The 15374-nt window shown below is 35.3% G+C and overlaps 1 protein-coding gene across 9 annotated transcripts in view; it reads left to right on the forward strand.

Moving 5' to 3' along the window:
* Window positions 1–15374, forward strand: part of Uvrag (UV radiation resistance associated) — a 360643-nt gene that overhangs the window by 216915 nt on the left and 128354 nt on the right. For all 9 annotated transcript variants that reach the window (XM_087211958.1, XM_087211956.1, XM_087211960.1 and 6 more), the window contains one exon: window positions 15222–15306. In XM_087211958.1, the coding sequence (XP_087068084.1) occupies window positions 15222–15306 (85 nt within the window). The remainder of the gene's footprint in view (window positions 1–15221; window positions 15307–15374) is intronic.

Consider the following 15374-nt stretch of genomic DNA (forward strand, 5'->3'; position numbering starts at 1 on the left):
GTTATTTTGTAAAATTTTTTGGAGTGCTGGTTTGGTATTCATGAAGTTCCTAAGGTGCTCTTTGCCATGAAAGTATCTTATTTCTCCATCCATTTTGCAAGATAGTTTTGCAGGGTACATCAATCTGGGTTGGAGGCTGTTTTCTTTTAGGGCTTGGAATATGTCACTCCAAGCTCTTCTTGCCTTGATGGTTTGTGTTGAGAAGTCTGCTGTGATTCTGATGGGCTTTCTTTTGTATGTAATTTGTTTCTTTTCTCTAACTGCTTATAGAACTTTGTTCTTCTGTTGAGTTTCTGGAATCTTAACAATTATATGCCTATGTGTAGATTTTTTTTTGATCAAGGCTATTTGGAATCCTATATGCCTCACTTACCTGTATGTCAAGCTCTTTTCCCCTACTTGGGAAGTTTTCTGCCATTACTTCTGTGAAGAGTTTTTTTATGTCATCTGCACTCTCTCCTGTTTCTTCATTGACTCTGATCAGTCTTATGTTATTCTTTTTTGCATCACCTAGCAGCTGCTGGATTGATTTCTCATGTTCTCTTATAATTTTGAAGCAGTTTTTCTTTTCCTGGTCATTAATTGCAATCTTATCTTCTATATCTGAAATTCTGTCCTCACATTGGCTCATTCTGCTGTGTAGACTTTCAATGGAGTTTTTCATGTCCTGGCAATCTATTTGCATCTGTTTTATGGACTCCATTTGTTTCCTATGTTGGGATTCCATCCTGTTCCTCAGCTCCTCTCTAGATTTATTAATCATATCTTGCACTAGGAGTACAATTTTTCCTGTTACCTGAGAAATTATTTCTGATTTCATTTTTTCCAGATCCCCTTTTGTTGCCAGTTCAGAGGGTCCAGGTGGTTGAGTATCAGAGTGTTCCATCTCATTTCCCTTTGGGGTTGCTGTAGGTGATCTGGAAGTCTGGTTTTGAGACTTTTTTACGTGCTTTCTCATTTCGACTGGGGCAGGGGGCTGTTAGCACCTGCACAAATTACCTCCTCTGAGCTGGGAGAGTTGGGACAGGGGCCAGGCGCGGCGGTAGGGATGGTGGCCCAGAAGTCCCTTCCTCTGGGCCAGGAGTGGTGGGACAGAAGGTGGCTCAAAAGCCCTTTCCTCTGGGCTGGGAGCAGTGGGAGGGATGGTGGCCAGAAAGCCCCTTCCTCTGGACCAGCAGCAGTAGGATGGCAGCTCAGAAGCCCCTACCTCTGGGCCAGGAGCGGTGGGAAGGATGGTGGCCCGGAAGCCCCTTCCTCTAGGCTCGGAGCAGCGGGAGGGATAGTGGCCAGGAAGCACCTTCCTCTGGACCAAGTGGTTTTTTGTTTGAAGTTGATATATACGGAAAAGTGTTTGACTTGAAATTTCCCTACGTGAACACACCCATGGAAACAGAATCTCAGCCGGGAAAGAGCATACCTAGGAGTCCAAACTTCAGAAGCCTTCTCCTGCTCCCTTCCAGTCACTGCATTTCCAGCCAAGCTAGCCACTACTCTGACTTACTAGACCAAAGATTGGTTTTGCCTATTTTTGAACTTTTGAGTCATCTGTGTGTATTTTGTGTGCTAGCTTTGTTCAATATTATGTTTGTTAGAGTCATCCTTACCTTCACATAGTTGTCATTTGCTCATTCTTAATGTCAAACAGTACTCTATTATTTGAATATGAATTTATTTTTTAATTCTTCTTTTTGGTTTCAGTAATTTCCAATTTGGCATTATTATAGTTAATGCTTCCATGAGTATTCCAGTACATATTTCTTAATGAATATATTTGTGTATTTCATTTGGATGGAAACCTAGGGGTAAATTTTAGTATTATGTGATGTACATATTTTCAATTTTAGTGGACTGTGTTCAAAAGTTTTTCAAAATGGCTTTCTGTTTACCTTCCCTCTACCTATTAGTGCACTTATTCTCTAGCCTTGTCAGAATTTAGTACTTGATCTTTTTTGTTTTAGTTTTACTGGTAGGTATGTTATAGTGCCCTCTTGCAGTTGTAGTTTTTATTTTCCTGAAGATCAATAAGTTGAACGCCATCTCATGTTTTGTACTAATTCACTTTTCTGTGAATTATCAGTTGAAACCTTTGCCTATTTTTAAATTACTTGGTTTAGCTTTTTTTAAAGAATTGTTGGCACATGCATTAAAATACATTCTTCTGTTCTGTGGTTTCTGGTTCACTCTTAGATATCTTTAAATGGATGGAAGTTCCATTTTATCAATCCTTTACACTTCAGATTTTTTGTTTGTAGTTTAAGAAATATTTTCCTACTTTAAGATCTCAAAGACATTCTGTATTTTCTTTTAAATGCTTTGCTAATGTTTTACATTTGTATCCTTAAATTTATCTGGAGTTTATTTTTATATGTGACATAATATAAGAGTCAAGATTATTTTTTTCATATAGATCAATTGTCCAGACTACTTATTGACAATCATTTCTTATTGCACTGAAGTTTCACTTTTGACATAAATTAGTTTTACATATATACATACACAAACCCGTCAGTCTGTGAAGGACCCTCTGTTTTGTTCCTTTGATCTGTTTTTCTACCATTATCACAGGGTTTTAATTTTCTTCATGTTATAATAGGTATTGATATGTGTTAGAGTTGGTTTACTTCAAAATCACCTTAGTTTTTTTTTTAGTTATTTTTGTCCTTTTGCATTTTCATATGAATTTATACAAAGTAAAGAAAGCCTGACCAGGGTTTTGATGGAAGTGCATTGAACATATATACCAATGTAGTAGACCAGGATTTTGATGGAAGTGCGTTGAACATATATACCAGTGTAGTAGAATCATTACAATATAGTCTTCTATCCCAGGAAAATGGCATATGCCTTTGTATATTAGATCTTCTTTGCAAAAACACTGTTAAAATAGTTGTTAGTTGTATGGATTTTTTCCATAATTAATTGAATTTATTTTGAACTTTTGAAGTTTTATAGTATTATTGTAAATACCTTTAAATTTTATTTCCTGTTTGTTTCTAAGTAGATATACAAGTGATTTTTAAATGTAGTATTAATTTTTATTATGTCTTGTTCAAAGGAAAATTCACTACAAGCTTCATAAACAGATGAGCAGTTGTTAATGTTCAAGTTACGGCCCTACAGCTGCAGCTCTTGCTATGATTATTTATTTATATTATAATTTAGCAACATTAGAATCAATTAAATTGTAGTTAATTTAAGGATAGTTTAAATTTAGTGACAATGTAAAGATAGCAACAGTGCAGAAAGTTTTAAAAACAGATTAAGATGTAATTCACATACATAAATTGACCATTTTGAAATATGTAATTCAGTCTTTTTTTATTCACAGGGCTTCTAAAAGATAACTGATGTGCACTAGCCATCATTATACGTTCCCTCTCTCCCTGGTCCTAAGCAAACAATCATCTACCTTCTGTCTCTATAGATTTGCCTATTCTGGGCATTTCATATAATACATGCTCTTTTATGACCAAATTCTTTTGTTTAGCTTATTTTCAAAGATCACCCATGTTTCAAAGTTCATACCATGTAGTATGTATCAATACTTCATTTTTCTGTTGTCAGATAAAATATTCAATTATCGATATGGCACATTTCATTAATCCAGTTGGCTCATCTACATACATGCTTTTGCTTAACTGCCAAGCATGTACTCTACCCCTGAGCTATACTTCCAGTTTCTGTGTTTTTGAGATGAGAATTAATTTTTATTTCCCTGAAGTAGTACAGTCATTAGAACATTAGGGTCTCGTGTTGACATTCTGGTCCCTCATTAAGTGTAAGAAAGTGTGCTGCTGTTGGCTTCACTCCATGCCCATTGGGAGTCTCTGTAGACTGTGGTAATCAATACTGAGAACTGAGAAAGAGGAAGATAGCTCAATACAGATAACCAAATTTTTGTACTAGTAGGTCCTGATCTACTTTTGAGGGACCCCCGATCTTTGTAGTGGTTGAACTTTGTAACTAGAGACATACTTATTTTATTACTTAAGCACTTGATTCTGAGCCCAAGAACTCAGTTAAGATACAAAGTCAGTAATATATGATAGTTAGTCTTGACTTTGGTACTGATTCTTTTGAATGACAATAAAAGAAATACTTATGTACCTTTTTACACATCTGTTCAGTAAGGACAGCTGTGTCCTTAGTAAAATAGTGCTCATAATAGTGCTGTAGGAATTAATTTGTATAAACATTAGGAAGAAACCAGGTGCCTATATTTTATAGTTTTGTTTATAAAAAACATTGCACCAGAATGATTTATTTTGAAAGAGACAAGATAGGTAATTTCTATTCATGTTGCCGATCTGCTGAGTAGCCAGGTAACTCCAAGGGCCTTCTTATTCCACACTCCTTGGTTTTCCCTTCCTCAAAGGCAATGCTTCTCAACTTCAGCAACTCCAGCTGGGTCACGAGCTGATCTTTTCAGCATTAACGTTCATTGATGTATATGTTTTCATTTCTGGAAGATATTAGTTTCATTTATGATGTTAATAAAAAAGATTTGCCCTCGTGAGTGTATCAAGTCAGGGTACCTTCCTAATAACTACATCTGTTGTTTCAATGGACCTTCTGTACAAATTCAACCCTCAAATCAGAAAGATCGTTCAAAACGAGAAACAGCACTCTGTCAAAATGAGTATATTAGAAATTTGGCTCAAAAAGCAATATGAAGGTTTAAGGAAATTTTTCCAGTAGAATGTAGGTCTTTATGAACAGATGTTAATACAAATCCAAGAATACTTCAAGGGACCCAGAAAGTAGTATTAGTTTTATAAAAGCAAAATTCTCTAATCTTTGTAAGAGGAAGCTACTTTTCAATGCAGTTAGTTTTTCCGTAGTAAGAGCAATATATATGTATGACTTTATTGTTGGAAAATGCTTATACCGATTATCATATTTGATCCTCAGAGCATTCTGAAAGCTAAGTAGGACAGATATTGTTTCCTTCATTTTATACTTGAGGTACTATGAGGTAAATGACTTATCCAGGAACACACAGAAAATTGGGAGGAATTGGGATGTAGCCCCAAATATTTTGACTCCAAATTCTGTGCTTTTCCATATTACCTAAAACCTTACAAAGTACATTCATTTGAATCTTACATAAATTCTCTGAAACAGCTTTTTTGGAAACCTTATAATATGTCAGATATTTTAGTTATGGTATGTCATTTGATTCGTAAAATTAGTTCTGAGAGCAAATTTTTATTCCTTTTTTTAAATGAGGAAAACTGGGACTCAGAGATACTTCTCAAAGTGACAGTTAAATGATAGATCCAAATTCAAATACGAATTTCTTTGATTCTAAAATCTATCTGTATCCAGTAAATAAGATGTCAGTGGTGCTTTCTCTAGTATACGTCCTACATATTAACTGACAGTTTGCTATGTTTCCATTTGACCTCTGGACCAATAGCTGGAGAACTTTGTTCTGCTATCTTCCTTTTTATTACAGAACAGGTGAAGTTAATTATCCCCAGAGATTGCTTTAATTTGGTAGCATTCTAATTAATTAATTAATCTGGATAAAGATCTGTGATTTTTGCATTTTGTCTTTAGAGGAGTCAATCAACGTTTTGGGGAGTACTGTACTCCCTGTTCAGAAACAAAATAAAACAAAATTCTCCGTTATACTATTCCAGTTTTAAGATTCTGTTTATCTCATAAGGGTAGGGTTGGAAGAACAAATGGAGATCTGTTCACCTTTTATGAGAATCCCTTTTTTACTCAAAATCTAACATAAAAATACATTTCCAGCAATAAAAGACACTTCCTGCAAAAAAGGACAATCTGACCCAAGTATGTTTATAATTGTCATCTATTAACTGAAAAGTCATTTGGTGGGAATGACCTTTTAGAATTTCTAACCAGCCATATTCTTTAGTTAGATTTTTTCAGTTCCCTTTGGTAAGCAAGAGCAAAAATAAACACATTTCTTTTGATGATATAATGTATAAAAGTCAAATATGTCAGGTTTTATCGCTCAGATTTGGAGAAATAAATTTCTCTTGATATTTTCAGTAAATAAAGAATTATTTCCAAAATAAGAAATATGTTTTCATAAAATTACCATCATTATGATAGTTTTTTATTGTTTTTTTCCAAGAAATCAGTATAATCAGGATAACCTATGTGTGTTCTGTTTAAATTAGCTCTTGCTTGGTCGCTAAAATATTATGTTTTTTTGGCTTGTATCTCACATAAAAGAAGAATCACACAGTGTATTTGTGGGTTAATGCTTTAATTTCTATCAAAAGACTGTAAGTTTCCACTTGAAGTTATGAAAATGTTATTAGGCAGTGTATAACAGTGTTTTCCTTCACTCAGATCATAAAAATACTCATGAAAAATTACTTCACAATTTTTAACTCAAGATAAATTTGTTAGAAATGATTGTAGAACTTTGTTAGTCTGTATGATTTTGATTTTTAAAATAGCTATCTTACAGAAATTCCTAAACAGGCTTCCTTCAAGTTTATTACTATCTGCCTTTCAAAAATTTCTGGACTTGAGAATAATCTTTCCTTAGGATTTACACTGTTAGTGTTTTCTTACTTTTAGCAGTTGGCGTTAAAAGCAGCTTTTTGAAAGGCAGTAAAAGTCAGGCAACTTGTGGGTGGAGAAGCACAGGAAAGACATATGGGTCCTGGCAAACTTCAGATTTCATTTTTTAAAAATGATTATATTTCCATATGTTTACAGTGATTTACTCTAGTAATATCTTAATTGAATTGTAAGAAAGGCAAACTGTCATATTTTAATCCCTTTGGAAGGTATAAATGTAAAGAAATATGTCACCTGACAGAATTATATTTTACTTTGTCATAACTTTTTTCCACTACTCCCTCAAATCACTCACTGGAAGTGACATTTACAAAAACTACATTTTATGATTAGGTGGTTCAACATAAAAGTAAATAGAGACCATAATACATGTAAAGGAAATGGCATGAACACTTATTTGTGTATGTGTGTGGACCTTCATCAGTTCATTTATTCATTTATGAAACACTTCAGAAGAACCATGTGAGAAGTCAGAATCATAATGACAGGTGTGAAAATTATATGACAGGTCTATGGAGGGTGTTCTAGGAACACAGATGACATGCATCTTAAAATCGGAACCCCATAAGAGATATAGAAGTAGATTAGTGAATTGCGAGCCATTCCAGTTAAGGAATTCCTTCAACTGTGGATTTATTTGAACATTTTACTAGAAGGTTTGGTGAAGTATTAAAATTACATATAGGCAGGACTACTGATTAATACAATCTGGACTGTATATTAGATGTATGTTTTAGAAAATTCTCTTTGACTGCATAGTTGAGGGTAGAGGATTCTCTATTAGAAAATTATTTTAGTAGTTAATCAATACATAATTAAAATCTGTAGATTGGGAATGTAAAGGGAGGAGAGAGGATATAGGTTCAAGAGATATTTAGATGATAAATTCTACTATTAATAGCTTACAGGATTGGAGGAGAGAGGTCAAGAAAAAGGTTTAAATAGGTTCTAGTTTCTGATTTGGACAACTGCCTGGATGGTTGAACCATTCACCAGGACACAAGAGGAGGGGAAGTAAAAAAGTAACAGTAAAAGAGGGGAAAGGAAGAATTAATATTACCAGTTTTGAGTACTTGTGTGATAAGTGAGACAGTAAATAATAAACCAACAAATTAACTAGTTAATATTATATTGTGGTAAGTAGTAGACATAAACATTGTGACAAGGATTAGAAAAAAGTTGTCGGATGAAGATAAATATAGGGGACCATTTTTTATAGCAATTGCTCAGGAAAGGTTTGCTTAAGTAGCTCAGCCTTGGAAGATAAGAAAACTTAGGGGCCAACAGAGGGACCAGCAAGTGAAAAGGAGTGGATGTTGGAGGAACATGACCTGTGGAATTAAAAAGAGTCACTACAGCTAGAATATAATATGTAAGAGTAACATGACATGGGCTTGGAATGAGAAGGAATTCAGAGTGTACGTGGAAGTATTTACCTTATCCGTTTACTAGAAGGACAAAGCTGAGCAAATGACACAGAGACATACCAGTGGTGAGTAGAACTCTAAAGAACTCCTTCTTTTATTCCAGTAATATGAGGTGAGATTTCTATCCTATTTTTGAAATTAGGGAACGAGTTAAGGATTGTGGAAAGTAGTCATCTCTGAGTGGGAAAGGAAACTTACTAGAAGTTGTAGCATTGCTGACAAGTTGCCTACTTTGCTTTGTGGTTATTACTTTGAAGTGAAATCAGTCATACCAGAGCTTCATGAGAGCAGACACAAAGAATACCATTATTGAATAAAAGTAAAATTATTTCCATTTATCTTCCATTTCCTTCCATGAGAAAAATGAAGCTCAGAGAAGTTAAGGCTTGTTTAGAGACTTGAAAGCATCTGTAGGACTTCAACCCTGATCTTTCTGATTCTTAGGTCCATGGGCTTTTGAATACAGTGCACTGCCCACACAAGGTCTGTTTGTTGTTCTTAAGAACTAAAATTAGCTCTGAGCTCAACATTCATGCCAGTTGTGGAGAGCTATGAAAGGTATCAATTGCTCCCAATAACCTGTTATTGGGAACTTAGCAATTATTTGAAAGAAAAAAAATTCTCTTAGTACTAATATCTGAAAAGAATTTAGTGTGAAGTTTCTTATGTACAAGGTATTAAATATAATGAAATACAGTTAAGTGCAATTTTACACAAGTTTACAGAAAATCTCTTACCCCTTGAGACTGGGCAGCATTAGAAATCATAGTATAGGAAAGGCATTTCAGCAGGGAGACAAGCTAAAATAATCCGAGTATATTAGTTTTTGGTTATCTGGCTTGATGTAGAAAACCTGACAGTTTATTGATTTTTAACTGTAACTTTGACAGAAGCTGGCCATTAGCCAACCTGGGACCAAACTCTGATGAGAGAGAGTCTGAAGAGTCTGTGATTTGTTTTGTTGATGGAAGCAAGATTCATATTCTTTAGTTATTAGATTTACAGGAGTGAGCATAGACATTTGGTTATTAAAATTATAGCTCCCGGCTTGTGTTCCTGCTGAACAGAGGGGCCATCTTTCTTAACATAGTGGAATTTGGCCTAACAGGGCCAAATATTTTAGAAAGCAGTTTGGGAAAATGGCAAGCCAAACATACATTTTCTTTCCTTCTTTCCCAGCACCCACTGATATGGTAGTAAAGATAATGTGCATAAAGAATAAATTCATGGTAGCTGGGTGTGGTGATGGAAGCCTGTAATCCAAGCACTCTGGGAGGCTAAGGCAGGAGGACTACAAGCTCAAGCCCAGGATGGGCAACTTAGTGATTTAGCAAGACCCTGTCTCAAAATAAAAACAAAAACAAAAGAATAAATCCAAGGCAGTGGTAAAAGCATGAGGTGACCATCAGACTAGCAAAGATTTTGACATAGTTCTCAGAAACAAACTAGATAGGACTGCTTAGATGAATATACTAGAGTAGAGAAAAACCATAGCCCAGAATGGAATTGGGAAAGGCTGCAGTAGAAGTTCCTGGTAAGGAGACCCTTCAGAGGCCTCAAGCTTGGAATTTCCAAGTATAAATATCAGTAACTATCTGGGGCAGTAATCAGGGTAAGTGGGTCTACTGGTTTGTTCTCTTTCTTCTGTTTATCTGGAGTAACTCCGTGTAATATTTGCTTTAGCTACCTTTTAAACATATGGATTCTTGATCTGGTTAGGTCCCATGCTGTAAATGTTTGACATGGTAGAAAGGCCTGAAGTGACTTCAGACTTTGATAACCAACCCAGAGGAAAACATGAAAGACAGCTCTACTTAAGAATGAAATCCCCTAAAATAACACAATCCCAAAGTAAAGTTCTATTTGACAGTTGTAGTAGTTTAAAATAAAGATACTACCTTCTCCCAGCATATATACCCTGAAAGAAAGCCTAATTGTCAACAGGACCTGCTCATTTATACCAAGCTGGCATTAATGAATGAGGCCTCTTATGTAAATAAATCTTTACAGCTTCAAAGAAAACCTATACCAGTCATCTATACTAATCAGTCTATCATTTATTCATAGATTTGAAGGGAGAGCCAAGGGTCATCAGATACTTGAACTGTACAAATAGAATAGCTGACCCAAAAGGAACAAAGAACAGAGGAGTTTTTATAAAAGATTTGACTCTGCATGGAATATAGAAAACTGGTAAGAGTTTTATGTCTACCCTAAAGAAGAAGCTACATAACCTACAAAATCATAACTTTCCTTGAGTTCATCAGAGAGCTAGTATTTTAGGCCATCCAAATATCCTGATCTGTAAGGAAAACAGGTACTGACAGAGGAGAGAGAGAGGAGTTGTGAGTACTGATCACCACTGGCAGAGAATGGGAAGAAGTTGGTGCTGCTATATAAGAAGGTAAAATAATTCAGCTAAGACTTTTGTTTTGTTTGGTACTGGGGATCAAACTCGGGTCCTTGCTCTTGTGAGGCAGGTGGCTGAACCACTGAGCTAAATCCCCAGCCCAGCTAAGGCTTTTAACAAATAATTAATGGTCAAGTATGAGCTACTGTGAAACCATAGCAATCATAAGAATAATATTGCAGATTTCTGTGGTGGTGGAAGAATTCATATACTTTTTGTTGAAATATGTGGGTGGTGGGTGTCAACCTAAATATCTTATAGAATCATTAAGGTAAAGATTTGGGGAGGTATTATATTAAGGGTTAAGAGGATAATTGGTGTTCCTTGATTAAAGTCTACCAATTGAGAGAGCAGTGGAAGCTCAGCTGGTCCCAGCACCCAGAAGGAAGCTCCCCCGCAGCCATCCCAAGCTCCTAGGGCAGAGAGTGGGCACCAGAAGCAATACCCCCCCCCACCGTGGAAATGAGAAGACACATAAACAAGCCTAAAAATCAGACTTCCAGATCACCTACAGCAACCCCAAAGGGAAACGAGATGGAACAATCTGATACTCAACCACCTGGACTCTCTGAACTGGCAACAAAAGAGGATCTGGGAAAAATGAAATCAGAAATAATTACTCAGATAACAGCAAAGATTTTGCTCATGGTGCAAGACATGATTAATAAATCTAGAGAGGACACAGATAAAAAATAGAAGATCTGAGGAACATGATGGAATCCCAACACAGGAAACAAATGGAATCCATAAAACAGATACAAACAGATTTCCAAGAGATTAAAAACTCCATCGAAAGTCTGCACAGCAGAATGAACCAATGTGAGGATAGAATTTCACATATAGCAGATAAGATTGCAATTAGTGAGGAGGAAAAGAAAAATTGCTTTAAAATTGTAAGGGAACATGAGAAATCAATCCAGCAGCTGCTAGACAATGCAAAGAAGAATAACATAAGACTGATTGGAGTCAATGAAGAAAGAGGAGAGAGTGCAGATGACATAAAAAAACTGTTCACAGAAGTGATGGCAGAAAACTTCCCAAGCAGGGGAAAAGAACTTGACATACAGATAAGTGAGGCATATAGGAGTCCAGCTAGCCTTAATCAAAAAACATCTACACATAGGCATATAATAGTTAGGATTCCAGAAATCCAACAGAAGAACAAAATTCTACAAGCAGTGAGAGAAAAGAAACAAATCACATACAAAGGAAAGCCCATCAGAATCACAGCAGACTTCTCAACGCAAACCCTCAAGGCAAGAAGAGCTTGGTGTAATGTATTTCAAGCCCTAAAGGAAAACAGCCTCCAACCCAGACTGATGTACCCTGCAAAACTATCTTTCAAAATTGATGGAGAAATAAGATACTTTCATGACAAAGAACACCTCAGGAACTTCATGAATACCAAACTGGCACTCCAAGAAATGTTAGACAATACCCTAGGAAAAGACAGTGAGGATCACAACCCCAGGGAACCCAGCAGAATGAATCCATTGGGCATGACAAATTAAACACAAAGAGGGAGAATCCAACAAAAAGAAAAAGTCATGACAAGCCTTTTAAAACTTTGAACTTCATCTCCCTAATGAGTGTATAATTCAATCTTGTTATGTACTGATTAGTATTTTTCTGATTCTAGAGTTGCACACCATTCCTTGTGCTATACTGGCTATTTATCATCTTATGTCTACATTTTAATTGGGTTGTCTATTAATGAGCTCTAAGAATTCTTTATATATTCAGGTCATAGGTTATATGCATTGTAAATATGGTCTGTTTAAGGACTACTTTTCATTTTAATGATGTCATTTAAAGTTCTAAATTTTGATGGAGTCTCATTTATCAACTTTTTTCTTTTATACATCATGTCTTTTGTATCCTAGGTAGTTCTTGTCTACCCTGAATTCATAAATATTTTCCCTTAGAATTTCTTCTTAAAGTTGTATACTTTTAGACTTTCTTATTTAGGTTCATAGATCCCTTCAGGTTATTTTCATGTATGGAAAAAAAGAGTTGAGGTTAATTTTTTATATATGGATACCAGGTATTCTAGTGCCATTTGCTGAAAACACTGTCTCTTCCTCAACTCTTGAATTGAGTTTATATTCTGTAAAATGCTAATGTTAAATAATCTTTCAAAAGTCAGTGGACCATATATGTGTGGTTCTATTTCTAGATTCTCTGTTTTATTCCAATGATCTATATGTCTTTCCTTACACCAACACTGCCTTGATTACTGTAGCTTTAGAAGAAGTCTTAAAATTAGGTACTAAATGTCTTCCAACACTGTTTTTGTTTTTGTTTTTGTTTTTAACTTTTCTAGGTCCTTTGTACTCCTACATAACTTTTAAATTTCAATATCCAGTTCTTCATTTATAGCAAGTATACACAGACCTCAATTTTTATATATACCTTGTGTTTTCTAATCCTGCTAAATTCAAGTACAAGTTCTAGGGGCTCCTAGAGATTTCTTAGTATTTTCTCTGTAGATGATCATTTCATCTACATATAAAGGTTTTGCTTCTGCTGTGCCAAGCCTATCCTAATTGTGTCATTTTATTGCCAGACTATTTTGGTGGGAACTAGGTTTCAAAGTTTAATGGACAAATAAAGAGTAAGCATATCTGCCCTTGTTCCCCACCTTAAGGAGAAAGCATTGTATCTTCTCCATTCATATAAGGCATTCTCACTGGAAGTATGGAGTACATGTCTTTAATGTGTTGAGAAGTTTCTGTTCTACTTCTAGTCTCCTGATAGCTTTTACCATGAACAGCTGTAGAATTTAGTCCAATACTTTTTCTCCAACTAGTGACAGGATCATATGGCTTTTGCCTTTCCTCTGTTAAAATGATGACTTTTGGAGGTGGATCTTCCAAAGCTGAACCAACACTGCCATCCGTATAACAAAACCACTTTCTACATCCTGCCAGATCTGACTTCTAATAGTTTGTTTTGCTAAACAAATTTCTATCTATGTTCATACTTTTTTCTTCTATTATCTTTATCCAGTTTTAGGATTAGCACAATGTTGATTTCCTAAAATGAGGGGAGAAGTGTTCCTTTTTTTTTCTGCTTTAAATGTTTGATATAATTTATCAGTTAAAATGTATATGACCCTGTTGTTGTCATATAGGTAGGTTTTCAAGCTAGGAATATACTTTAATAGGTGCTATTCAAATTTTATATTTCCTCCAGAGTTAGTTTCATTAATTTGTCTTCCAAGGTACTTCTTAGAAGTTGTCAAATTTATTTCAAAACAGATTTTTGAAATATGCTTTCTATAGCGTTTTAAATTCTGTAAAATCTGTGGTAATGTCTCCTAGATCTTGATATTGTAATTTAAAAAATGTATAACTGATACTGTGTAACAGGAAGAAAAGGTCTAAAAGAGCAGGGGAATTGGGAGGGATAGGGGAAGGGAAAAAAGGGAAAGGAAAAAATATGAGAAGAGGAAAAAAATGGAAACAAGGTCTTTGCAAATAGGGAAGGGTGGAGGGGTGAAGGGAGGGCAAGGGAAGGGGAAAAGAATAAGAACCAAGAGACTCCTGTAATGGTACAAGATTCCAATGATGAATGTAACTGTATTTTATACCTAAAATGTACCAATAAAGTTAATGGGGGGAAAAAAAGAGAGAGAGAAGTGTGCATAGAAATATGTTAATAAATGGTTAGGTTGGTGGGTTTTGTGCTAAGGCACAAACTGTATTCTGGTCAATTAACCTGCTTTCTGTTCTTTACTGTGGGAGTAGAAGCTGTGCAGAAGTGTTTAGGGTCCCTTTTTTTTTTTTTTTTTTGGTACCAGGGATTGAACTCTGGGATCTTGCGCTTGCCAGTCAGGCGGTGAAACTACTGTGCTAAATCCTTGGCCCCAAGGATCCTTTTCTTATCCAGTCACAGTTTATGAAACTAGCCTGCTTTGTAAAATATCAAACTTAATGTGTTAAGCTCTAAGCCTTTTTCTCTGTGCTTGAGGACCTCTAGAGTTTCAGTCAGGTCTAGATTGTCAAGAACATAAGAAACTGTCATTTTCTCAGAGTAGAAAATGTACAGTAAAAAATTTTATGGTCACAAAAAATGGAGGTTCCAAAAGTTGATGTAAACACAAAATTCAGACATATAGTCACAAATATTAATCTTTAAAATTCTAAAGCAAACACTTAAAGGAAACTAAATGTTCTGTAATGGGATTGGGATAGGAGGGTAGCAGATAAAACATGGAATATTCCTATAATTCATATTAATGGAGTTAAATTTTATATAGCCACAATTTCTGACTGTTAACATGTAAAAATGCTTGTGACATAATATGGAAAAGTCAGAATATACATTTCCTGTATACAGTTTTAGTTTTTCACTAAAACTACTTATATTTATGAACAAGATGAAAGTTCATAAAAACGACATTTTTATGAACTATATTATAATAATCAAAGTGCAAGTAATTTTTCCTGTTTTACATTTTATATTTTCAGTAATGCTGTAGAGAATTTGTGCTTGAAAAGAAATTAACTACTTATTTTTTTAAATGAAGTCTGAATTTGAGGTCTCATCAAGGTTTCTTGTTCAGAAATCTGTGGGCAGAAAGTTAGATTCCTACCCTTTGGCTAAAGCTAGCAGCTGGACTTGTGTGAAAATGGAACCAATAGGGAAGCCTGTTCTACTTAATCCCTCCAGAAGAACCCTATCTTTGATACACTTTTCCTTCTGTCTTTTTATTTTCTTCTCACAATTAGGGGACTGGGCTATGCCTGGGTAGTTGTGATTTGACAAACCTGTCTGCAGTGTCTCAAATTGTCTCCTTCCATTTTTCTTTCTAGGAAGTGCATTTTCAACTGAGCACCTCAAGCTTCAGCTCCAGAAGGAAGCCCTAAATGAGTTGAGGAAGGAGTGTACTGCAAAAAGGTAAATGAAAACCCGAGTGTAATTGCTGTGAGTGTTAAGTTTACTGTGAGGATAGATTTGGAAAAGTA

This window comes from Heterocephalus glaber, unplaced genomic scaffold (genome assembly GCF_053883595.1).
Source record: "Heterocephalus glaber isolate CG9 unplaced genomic scaffold, H.glaber_assembly_v1.0 deba00001428, whole genome shotgun sequence".
Lineage (NCBI taxonomy): Eukaryota > Metazoa > Chordata > Mammalia > Rodentia > Bathyergidae > Heterocephalus > Heterocephalus glaber.